Source organism: Misgurnus anguillicaudatus, chromosome 1, assembly GCF_027580225.2.
Source record: "Misgurnus anguillicaudatus chromosome 1, ASM2758022v2, whole genome shotgun sequence".
NCBI lineage: Eukaryota > Metazoa > Chordata > Actinopteri > Cypriniformes > Cobitidae > Misgurnus > Misgurnus anguillicaudatus.
In genome coordinates, this window is record NC_073337.2 from 26,672,051 (window position 1) to 26,684,645 (window position 12,595).

The window sequence follows — 12,595 nt, forward strand, 5'->3', positions numbered from 1 at the left end:
GACGCGACGCACACAAAAAAAACCCACACCGCAATTGACTCTGGGCCGGATCCGGTCAGCAGCTCCAGAGCAGATCCGGCCCAAAGTTTTGTTGAAATGAATCTAATAAAGGCCAGTATTTAAGATATTTTTAATAATGTTTTTGTGTGGACTGCTCTGACTAATGAAACCTCTTTGCTACATGTGTGAGGAAAGGAGGGGTGGCCCTGCCGTATTAAAACCTTGATTGTAATAATTTAAGCATCAAACACCAATGTCGGGCCATTTTTGACCCTCGTGGGGGAGAATAATTATACTGAGTGACCCGAGGGACCCCATAGCCTGTTCCAAGCATCAAAATGCCTATTCCACGTCACTGATGTCGAGCGGAGCGGTTTGTAAGATGGATTAGTTGGCTCTTTTAAAGGCCACGGCCTCTTTAATAATGTTTGAGGAAGGGAAATGAGAAGAGCGAGTGCAGGGGTGGGATGTATATAAAAGCAGACAGAAGAGGAACAAACGAGAAAAGCCATCTTCAAAACGTTCAAAGTAACAGAATGACCCTCATTTAAATAGCCTATGGAATGGCGAACGTGCACAGGTTGCATACATTTGGTGTTTGAGGAAATGCAAAATAAGTGATATTTTTGTTCGGTCGTCTGTAAACTGCTACTATATTTTGGTTAAATGTGTAAATCGCAAAATCTAATGATGAGATTCGGAGCATCAAAGTTAATTAATTTCAATCTTTGACATGAGAAAGATATCAAGGTTATATTTCACATAATGAAAAAGGGGTTTTCACAGGCAGGGTCACAAATCCTTATTTGTCGATGCTCTGAAGTGCACTAACATACAAATATCCTCAAAGTTAACAGACATGGGCTGAAAGGAAAAAAACTATAAATTTACTCCCGATTCAATCAGTGACACTTTTATTCAGTTGCTAAGTGCAAAGTACGTTCAATAAATAAATACATGTATGTATGAAACCTAATTTGGTCCGACTCGCTATTCAAAACAACGATTGACATTATTGTGTCTCTTTCAAATATCTATTTTATCAAAAGCATTCTGCTGTTTGTGTTGATGTTTATTAAAAAGCATCACCGGACGACTCTGGGCTCGTGTAATGCGCGGAGCTGTCACGATGACGGACGCGTCATGAAAAGCCCGGCCGTTCCTCTTTTCTTTCATTCGAGTCCATCAGAATTCGCTCGGCTTTCTCAGAAGACACTGACGGAGCAACAAAGTGCCTGAGACGTGTCGGACGGCGTGTGTCTGTGGAGATAATGTCTCTTCAGCTTGTTGACGAATGAATTTGCTGGTGGTCAAATGGAGGCGATTTGCATATCAGGCAGTTGATACGCTGCTCTCTTGGGTAACGCACACATAGTGAAGATCTGATGCTGAAAACGGTTTCTCATCCTGATAAATTCACTTGAGGTTGTAAAACACTTGGGTTTCATCTGCGATCTAATGTGAGAGCAAACCAGGTGCGGTGCAGGGTTTTAAGATTTACTAGTTAACGGTGGTAGCGATCGAGAACTAGTAGTCCTCTCATAATTTAATTATGACGTTACGAGCATCAACATTTATTTCAATCATTCATCATTGATATAAAAAATATCTTGATCTTTACTTTATATCCTAATGATTTTTGGCATAAAAGAGAAATCGATAATTTTGACCCATGTATTGTTGGCTATTGCTACAAATATACCCGTGCGACTTAAAGAGACACTCCACTTTTTGGGAAAATATTCTTATTTTCAGCTTCCCCAGAGTTAAACATTTGATTTTTATCGTTTTGGAATCCATTCAGCTGATCTCCGGGTCTGCTTGTACCATTTATAGCATAGCTTAGCATAATTCATTGAATCTGATTAGACCATTAGCATCGCGCGAAAAAATAACCAAAAGAGTTTCAATATTTTTCCTATTTAAAACTTGACTCTTCTGTAGTTACATTGTGTACAAAGACCGACGGCAAATTTAAAGTTGCGATTTTCTAGGCAGTTATGGCTATGAACTATACTTTCATTCTGGTGTAATAATCACGGACTTTGCTGCTGTAACATGGCTGCAGCAGGCGTAGTGATATTCCGCACTGCCCGAAAATAGTCCCCTTGGTTTCGTTTCACTATCAGGGGACTATTTTCAGGTGCTACGCAATATCGGCCTAGAAAATCGCAACGTTACATTTTCTGTCGGTCTTAGTACACAAAGTAACTACAGTAGAGTCAAGTTTTAAATAAGAAAAATATTGAATCTCTTTGGGGGTTTTTTTCCGCGATGCTAATTAGGGCTGCACGATAAATCGCATGCGATACCACACGCAGGCGATACGTCCGCGATAATTAATCTGATGGCTAACAGCTGATGGCGATTTAATACTAATCAAGGAACCGGAATTACTGATGAGATGCGTGTGACAAACACATGCAATTTATCGTGCAGCCCTAATCAGTCCTTCCAGAAAAACGCAGAGTTTTTTTGTAATTGTTGCGGGCAAAAATCCTCGATTTTGCGGCATGTTTTCTTAAAAAAAAGCGACGGAATATGCAGGATATTTATGCAATTTATGCAATGGAATTGCGGGAATTTGAGAAAATTGCGGAACTTGCAAAAACTGCGGAAACTAGCAAAAGCTGCAATGATGTTCACGTCACATAATCACGTCACTTCATAACGTTCCCATGGCAACAGAAGACACGGCTGCGCTTTTGGGAAGTAAATGCAAAATTTTTCAACTTTCTGCCAATATATATGTGACTTTTTGCTACGAAAATGTGGGGATTATGAAATCATGCAAGCCCCGCATATTTTGTGTGCGGAAATCTGTAATTAATGCGGCGAAAGTGCGTTGTATTTGGAAAAAATGCAGCCCCGCATAAATATGCGGACTTTGGCTGATTATGCAATATATCGTGCGATCGCACAATCGCGTTTTTCTGGAGGGACTGCCTAATGCTAATGGTCTAATCAGATTAAACAGATTATACTAAACTATGCTAAAAGTGGTAGCGCCAGACCCGGAGATCAGCTGAATGGATTAAAAAACTGTAAAAATGTAATATTTAACTCTAGGGGAGCTGGAAAATGAGCATATTTTCAAAAAAAGTGGAGTGTCCCTTTAAGACTTTAATAATGGCTGGGAAAGAGTTAATACATGTTTTACAAGTGATCCCTTGCACTGTAAAACATACTTTGCTGCCTTCAAATTTTTTGTTGTTCGGATTTACCAGTCATTTCAACTTACTATTATTTATCTTGACTAGAGATGAGTTGTTATAACTACAGGTGAGTTGTTATAACTTATCAAATTAAATCGACTCTTCTCAACTATAATTTATAAGTTCTGACAACTCATCTCTGTTGACATGACTTGTAAATCTGTTCCCTTTAATATTAAAGGAAAACACCACAGTTTTTCAATATTTTACTATGTTCTTACCTCATCTTAGACAAATTAATACCTACATCTTTTTTCAATGCATTCACTTTTAATCTTTGTACAGCGCCTTGTGAGTGTGTTAGCATTTAGCCTAGCCCCATTCATTCCGATGGCTCCAAACAGGGATGAATTAAGAAGCCACCAAACACTTCCAAGTTTTCCCTATTTAAAGATGAGTAGTTACACAAGTATGGTGGCACAAAATAAAACTTTTGTTTGGAGCCATAGGAATGAATGGGGCTAGGCTAAATGCTAACACTTTCAAGAATCACTGTACAAAGATTAAAAGTGCACGCATTGAAAAAGATAGGTATGTATTAATTCATCTAAGTTGAGGTAAGAACATAGTAAAATATTGAAAAACTGCAGCTGATGTGTCCTAATACATTATGTGAGCTTTGTTGCATCACATAAGTTTTCAAATCAATGTAAACCCCTCCACCAAAACATCTAAAAGTGTCAACTGACAGGAAATTCATACAGACAATTAGCATCAGCGCCATGCTATAAATCTTGTGCTGAATTGTGATGGGCGAATGAAACATGCAGCAAGGCTTCGTTGCGCGTGCGAAGCAAACTGACGCCGATTTTATTAAACAGTTGATCGGCTGGCCTAATGCAAAAAGAAAGATTTGCCTGGGTCTAAATGGGCTTTAATGCCGGCCAAGCGCTAGACCTGTCTGTGGCTGTGCTGATGAAGATTAGCTGACTTCTTAGATTAGGTGAACGTGGTTCGTGCAGTCAAGTGAAGTGGCAAGACAATAACCTGGTGTTAATTGAGCGTAACTGGATCCCGCAATCTGCCCCTCTCGTGTTGCACCTGTGCGTGCCGTGTATGAATCGGGTATCTGATGAACGGCCCGTGCATATGGTAAGTTTTTCTTTATTTAGCCTCGCTTTACCGTTTTCGCAGATTTTAAGACAAATGGCCTCTATTTCTTATTGTGAATGAGGACAAACAACACAATTTGTTCAATGTGATGAAGCAAACACATTATGCGATGAGAAAACTGCTGGGCATACAATATTTAAAGTAGTGCATTGCAATTTGTGCATAGCAAACTGCAGCAATGACAAATTTGTTTAGCGTTCCAAAGTCTGATTTGATATAAAAGTACATTTTTATTTGCAAAGCAATTATCGATACAGCTGTCGACTACAATTCACTTCATATCCGTTATTGCAAAACAAGAAAAATATGTAAAAACGCTTTTTTTGTTGTAAGCTATGGATGCCAAACAGCTTTTGCAAGAACGTGCTGAGCGTACAACTCAAAAGGTTGCTGGTTCGTATCCCAGTGTGCCGATACTGAAGATTTATCCCATATCACTTTTGTGTCCTTGAGCAATGTACTTTTTGCTCCAGAGGGACTGTACTGTAGGCCGATGTAATTTCAGATGCTTTGGATAAGGAAATGCCTGCCAAAAACAACTGGACGTGTAATCCCAAGGTCATTTTTCAAACTAAATGAGGGGCATTTTTATGAACTTGAGAGTTCCCGGGATTCCCTATCAGAATTGTGCCCTTGAGTGAGACGCAATGTGGGGCTTAAGAGGTTACGTCACTGCAATATATTTACTGTAAGATGCTTTGGATAGGAAGGGGTTCGATAACCAGTAATGGTCCATAATTCGACACATCTGCATGTAGATTTGCTTCAAATACTCCAAATTAGGAATTTAAGGGGTTTGGTGCAGTATGGCTTACCTCTGGTTACACAGCTGGCATGCAAAGCAATCCAGATGATAAACGTTCTCCTTGGCTCTCATGACCATCTCGAATGCTGGGATAAGTTTACTGCAGGCTGCGCAGTTTCCCGTCACACCGAACAACCTGGCAAAGAGTTTCAAAACAAGATTTAGGACCAAAATCTGAAAATATATTTGAATGGTGATATCAAAAAACAACCATGACCTATATCGGGGGGCTTCATAACACAATGGGTCCACCCGGGAGTATGGTTGGCATCTATCTATTTTTTTTCTTATAGCCCTATGATATTTCAGGAACATGGCTGGACAACGTAAGACAATAAATATTTTTGAAGGTGCAAAAAAGTTTCAGTCTGTGTTCTCACTGCCGGTTAGTCGGTCATATACATGTGATATTGTATTTTGAACACCTAAAGATGATATATCCTGCAAGATCACATACTGTATGTTATGAAGGTAACATCATCTACTGTAGCTGGGTACCCTTACAGAGGAACTACCACATGTAGACAACATGTTAACTCATTCCCCGCGAGTCTTTTTTTGAAAAGTTGCCCGCAAGCATTTTTTTGTGATTTTCACAAAAGTTTCACAAAATGTCTTCCAGGAAAATTTTAAATATATAAACATACAAAGATACAAAGAACAATTTCCGCACACTATCTGCTTGCTAAATTTTTTTTTAATGAAAGTTGCGTTGCAACATTTCGATCAACTGATCTTCATCAGGCAACTTTTTGTCGTCTTATCCTACGCATCTATCTATTGACTTCAGGTGTGCGACGCTAATTTATTTAAATATATAAACATACAAATATATCGAATGAAAGAACGGAGCCTCTGCTTTCAAACAAACAAACAAACAAACAAAACGGGTAAAAACATTTCATGCTATCAATAATTTTTCTCTGCTTATAAACTCTTAAATATGGGTATTTTTCTTAATTTGTTTAGCAAAAAGCTGAAATAATTTTTGTGAAGGAATTTTGTTCGAGGTCAGATTCAGAACAATTATCAAAACATACACAGTGTAAAATGAATAAATAATTTTTTGCTTTAGTTTTTATAAATTGGGTAAGCCATTTAGTGGATAATAGCGGTATTACAGATAACCATAAAAACTCGTTTTTTTTTATGCAAATGTTTTATCTTAGTTGACGAGATAACTCGTCAATGGCTGGGAAAGAGTTAATACATGTTTTACAAGTGATCCCTTGCACTGTAAAACATACTTTGCTGCCTTAAAATTTTTTGTTGAATCAACTCGGATTTACCAGTCATTTCAACTTACTATTATTTATCTTGACTAGAGATGAGTTGTTATAACTACAGGTGAGTTGTTATAACTTATCAAATTAAATTGACCTTTCTCAACTATATTTTATAAGTTCTGACAACTCATCTCTGTTGACATGACTTGTAAATCTGAGTTGATTTAACATAAAATTTTAAGGCAGCAAAGTTTTTTTTACAGTTCGAGGTTTCACACAAAATTTTTCCAATGCCACGTTTCATATGTGACCACATGTGAAATTCATGTGGCTTTTCTGGCTTTGCAGATTGATAATAAGCATATTTATATTTATTCACTTATTCTGTCCATGTTAATGCACTCAATGTCAAAGTTATTTTATAAAGTACGTTTTTTTAACAAGTTAACGCCCCTGAAGCAATGCAATCTACGCAAACTCCACCCACAGGAATTTTATCCATAAGTAGATGTATTTATAGAGTAATTATAACATGGCTTAGCCAAAATTATAAACAGGGTTTTGTAATGTGTTTCAGCAATACATGTCTAACATTTATAATGTGTTTAGAAACCAAAATAAAGTGACTTTGCACAGACATTAACTGATAAAATTGAATGGTACAAACTTAGAAATGTCTAAACTTATAACAGTCCTTTTAGATCAGCTGAAAGATGGAAGTTAAAAAATCCTCTTCATCATTTCATCTGTGCAGAGGCCTTCTGGCTACGCACTTTCTCCGAGACAAGATAACACACACGTGTCTATATTTAGTCGGCTCAAAGGAAAAGGCATAATTTCTTTAATTAATTCGGCAAACGATTTGTGAAACGTACTGTATTCAGTTTTCTACAGTATCATCGAGTTACCTAGAACGCTATAGGAAAAATCCTTCATTGTTTCAAGGTGTGTTGACAGTAGCCCTTAATTTTGTAGGTATTCATGAGGGCAAAATCTATCTGCTTCTCTCATTTTTTTATTTGCCTGTGGGAAACATAGTTTTTGAAGGTTAATAAACAACCCTGCATATCCCAGGCCCCGAGATCATTTATCAGATTGCGATCTCTTACAGAGTCGGAGAGTGGCATGCAGTTTTATCATTTTAACAACGACGGCTAAAAGTGCCTGAAGAAGTCCGCCTAATAGGTTATTTTGTTATATGATTTCGTTATCAGATATTTCTCTTTTCCCCTTACCCCCTTTACTGGGTCGCAGTGGAGTAACAGTCATGAATCCCTAATGAATGTGCTCGCTCTAATGTCCTGCAGAATAATAGGCTCGTCCCACAGGCGCCTCTTAGACTCTCTCTCGGCTAACAAGGATTTTTTTGCAGGCTGGTCTGTCCACATTTTTACTTGTTATTTGTAGTAACACATTTTATTATTAAAAAACAAAGCATTTATTAGATTTTTATTAAATTTGTAATAATAGCTCTACTGGGGCTAGACAGTATATTGAGTTTTGGTAAGATATTGGTATTTTATCGCAGCGGGATACGCGAGAAGACAATACCATCTACAGCAGGGAAAATAAGTATTTGACACATCAGCCTTTTTATCAGTAAGGGAATTTCTAACTGGGCTATTGACACACAAAATTTCCACCAGATGTAGCCATCAAGCCAAATATTTAATTTATACAAAGAAATCAGAACATTTAAGTATACAAGTTGAGTCATAATAAATAAAGTGAAATGACGCTTATTCACCATATCCCCCAGAATTAGATAAGTCCATACATACCCTTTTCATCTCTGTGTGTGCTGTAACTCTGTCTGACGCACCCACTGCTAGCCTAGCTTAGCACAAAGACTGGAAGTAAATGGCTCCAGCTAGCATAATACTCCCAATAAGTGACAAAATAACGGCTATATTCTCAGAATGCGAAGCACTGCTACTTGGGCGAAGTGATTAGCGCAACACTTGCGCAAACTCTCTGCTCCTCACCGCGAGCCTTCGCGGGTGCCCAAGTAGCAGAGATTCGCCTTTTGAGAATATAGTTCCCAGTATGTATACGGTTAAAAGATGTCTGTCTCATATGACCTTGTTATTTGTACACGCTGTGACTATACAAATCACAACATATAAATGGGAAAATGTCTGTGTTATTTTGTCACTTATTGGGAGCAGTATGCTAGCTGGAGCCATTTACCTTCAGTCTTTGTGCTGGGCTGGGCTGGCGGTGGGTGCATCACACAGAGTTACGGCATGCACGGAGATGAAAAAGGTATGTATGGAGTTATCTAACTCTGGAGGATACGGTGAATAAGCTAAAGTCCCTAAAAGTTGGCGTGTTCCTATAGGAACAAACATTAAAACAGCATGTTTTTATTTTACGTGTTTACACAACCTGATCTCATGAATTTCCGTGGTACAGTCACGGAATATTTTGCTCATTTATCGATGTCATTGTCACGTATCTCCACATTTTTCCGTGGCCGTAACACAAACTTTCTATTCCGTTTCATTATCACTGATTGGTTTCTCAACTGTTTTGTCATATTTTCTTACCATTAACGCTTCGATTAATTAAAATGACATCCCTACCCAAACCCAAATCTAACCCTAACGCCAGGCGACAATGGTTTAAAAATCTGAAAATATATAAAAATAAACCAGAACACATAGTATAAACCAATACTTAAGGTGACATCCTAACTCAAACACCAAATCTAACCCTAAACCGAAGCGACAATATGTTTGAAAATAGGAAAAAGCAGTTGAGTAACCAATACGTGAAAATGACGTGGTTTCCATGACCCCACACATTATCAGTTTATTAAGCATATTCACCGTGTATGTCGTGTGCATGTAAACACACTATGCTAGTCTAATGGCAACATATGTAACGTGTTAATTATGCATCTATAATCTCAAAATTGTGTTCATTTGAATGATTTCGCTTCGGCAAACAACAAAGGCACCTGCTGCTGCTGAAATAAGGGAGCTGGGCCATAAACATCCAGTGCTTCTCGCACAAAGCTCTTCCCTAGGTCTTTTTCCCAGCCCACCAGGAAACAGGGAGGGGCAGCAAGATGGATGAAGCTCTACCTGCCACTTGTCTTTCACCGGTCTGCCAGTTTGATGCTGCAGACGCTAATGGCTCTCAAGGGAGGCGGCAAATTAAGCGTGCTAGGCTTGTAATGAATTCGGAGGTACATGTTCTCTAAACGGAGCTTGGGAGAGAATAGTCTCACGTAGCCAGACCTAGACTAAATGGACCACATTCTGACTGAGAAACTCAGCCAGGACGAGGCCGTCTGACCATCACAATTCATATTATTTGCTTTTGTGCCAGTTTCTGCTAGTGGGCTATTAGACTGATAACTCAGGATATCTTTACTAACTGAGCAAACTTAAATGCTTTCAACAACTTTGTTTGTTTGCTGTACTAAGTCAGCCATCAGGTCATTGAGATTAAAGCTATAAGATATTGTGTACTACAGTATTATGTGACTAGCAAGGCAAAAACTCAATAGGAAGATGACTACAGACAAACCGGCATTCCCACGTAGGGCCTTTAGTGAACCACGTAGTACGCTTTTCTCCGTTCAGACGAGTTTATTGCTCCAGTCCGTGGTCAGTGGCCGTGCGATATTAGTAAAATATTACAGAGGAAATCGCACTCCCTTCGACATAAAGGCTGACAAAATAGCATGTATATTTTAACAGGCTGTGAAATTAAAATTCCTCGCAGCTCGAGTTCGCGAGTTAAAAGAGAATGCCAAATCACAGCACCTGATCGGACACAAAAGGTGCTGGAGGTGCACAACAGCTTTTCACAGTTGACTGGCACCTATTTGATGAGAGGAAAACAGACACCAATTAAATTATTCCACAAGGCTTTATCCTAGTGGTCGCTAGGCGAGGCCGAAGCGTGCGGCTTTGCTGTAATCATTAGACAGTTCCCTGATGGAAAATGCATTAGCCATGTCACCTCCATATTGTCATCGAGCTACGAAATCCTTGGAAATGACTCCCTATCAAACAAAACCCCTCTGGGATTCTAACATGCGAATAATTCCTATAAACCAACACTTTAAAAAAGCCCAGCATATTTGTCAAATCAACATATATTTTTTGTGTTACTTTAACTTATCAAAGGAAGTTAAACAATTTTAACTTGTTTTTATAACAGGGTTCCCACTCAAAGTCAAATGTCAAATTGCCTGACTTTTCCCTGACTAAAAATGTCCATGACCTTTGTCCAGGATGCCGTGCACTGAGAAAAATAATTCAATTTACTAGTTTTTTTTTTTAAGGTAAGTTGTTGCAATAAATTTATTTAAGCTACATTTAAACAAAAGTTTTTTATTTATTTTTGTTTAAATGTAGCTTAAATAAATTTATTGCAACCACTTACCTTAAACATATTGAGTAAATTGAATGAATCCCTTTTTTCACTGTGAGCCTGGATAATGTAGTGTACACCGTGAATTTATAAAAATTTAGCTAAAATGCGTAAAATGAATAAACAGTGCCAATAAACAGCTCTTTAAATTGTAATCAGTTTACATCAGTTAAAGCAACACACAAACATCCCTGATATTCCATGTCTGAAAAAGAATTCCATGATATTCCAGAAACTCCATTATCCGTGGAAACCCTGATTATAAGTTATGTCAACTTATTACAGGTCAAAACTTTAAATAGTAGGTTGAATTGACTTGCAAAACCAAGTTGTTTTAACTTCATGCTTCATATTTCTTTACAGTGAAAGAAACAAAGACGTTATGATCCAAACTTGAAACCCATAACTCAAAATTAAAAACAAACACCCATCGCACACATTCTTATTATTTGTGGTACGTCTAAGGAAGAAAATTTTTGAAGTTTTTGTCAATTGATATTGTTTTAAACCGTTTAACAAATTAAATTGAATCTAACAAAAGTTTAACCATGTCCATTTTGTACAAGTGGTGCTGTTTAAGTAGTGAATGTTGCATTCACACCAGCTGCGGTAGAGGCGTCAAGCGCGAGTGATTTCAATGTTAATCAATGTGAAGACGCGATTCCGCCTCATTTGCGCGTCTAGTTCGCGCAAATGGCACGAATTGAGCGTTGTCACGGGAAACGCGCGAGTTAAAAAATAGTAGTGAGAATTTACGTACAGTATCCAGTGAGATTCATTCAATCGGTCAATGCGGTAAAACTTTACAACAAGGTTGTATTTGTTAACATTAGTTAATGCATTAGCTTATTAATTTTAGTTCGAGTTAATTTCAAGTTACATTCAGCATTTACTAATACATTTTTAAATCAAAAGTGACTGCATTGGCATTAACTTACATTAAAGGGGACATATTATGAAAATCTGACTTTTTTCATGTTTAAATGCTGTAATTGGGTCCAAAGTGCTTGTATCAAACTAAAAAATTTAAAAAAGATCAACCCAGTAACTTAGTTTTGGTAAACCATTCTCTGCAAGCACGTGAAAAAATAGGTCATTGATATTTGGCTCCTCTTGTGATGTCAGAAGGGGATAATACCGCCCTTTAATCTGCACTTTCCAACCACGGCACTGCCATTTAGCACAGAGATCAGCTCATTTGTTTTTTAAAAGACACACCCCAGAACTGCACATTTTTGCACACACCTAAAAAGTGGCAATTTTAACATCTAATAATAAATAAAAATTATCTATATGGTATTTTGAGCTTAAACTTCACATACGTACTCTGGGGACACCAAAGATTTATTTGACATATTAAGAAAGTCTTCTTTAATGTCCCCTTTAACAAAGATTAATGAATGCTATAAAATTATTTTGCCCTTTGTTAGTTTATGTTAACAAATACAACCTTACTGTAAAGTGTTATCAAAAAAAAAGCACGTTCTCGGTTCTGAACCCCGTGTTGGACAGAGAAAATGTCAAAAATAATCTCACACATTACTGTAAGATTGCAAGAAATCTAGTATTGTTTGAATTCACAAATTTATTAGTTTGACAAAGTTTGCAGGGCCAAAGCATCGTTGTTTACTCGCAAGCTACTGTATAGAGTTTTAAACTTAAAAGTATACGATTTTAAACAAAAGAAAGCATCATGTTAATTTGAAACGTCAGGCCTTTATTCTTTCTCTTCAATTGTTTAGATACTCTCCAAACTCAAAGGGCAATGAATTAACCACTTTTTCCTTTTACACCGAAAAAATAATGATAACACCGTTACCTCCAGAGGCATTAAAAAATTCTGACAC

General features: G+C 37.6%; 1 protein-coding gene across 4 annotated transcripts in view; it reads right to left on the reverse strand.

Moving 5' to 3' along the window:
- The window catches only part of lmo3 (LIM domain only 3), a 56,390-nt gene that overhangs the window by 10,616 nt on the left and 33,179 nt on the right, over window positions 1-12,595 (reverse strand). For all 4 annotated transcript variants that reach the window (XM_055191159.2, XM_055191161.2, XM_055191160.2 and 1 more), the window contains exon 3: window positions 5,144-5,269. In XM_055191159.2, coding sequence (XP_055047134.1) covers window positions 5,144-5,269 — 126 coding nt within the window. The remainder of the gene's footprint in view (window positions 1-5,143; window positions 5,270-12,595) is intronic.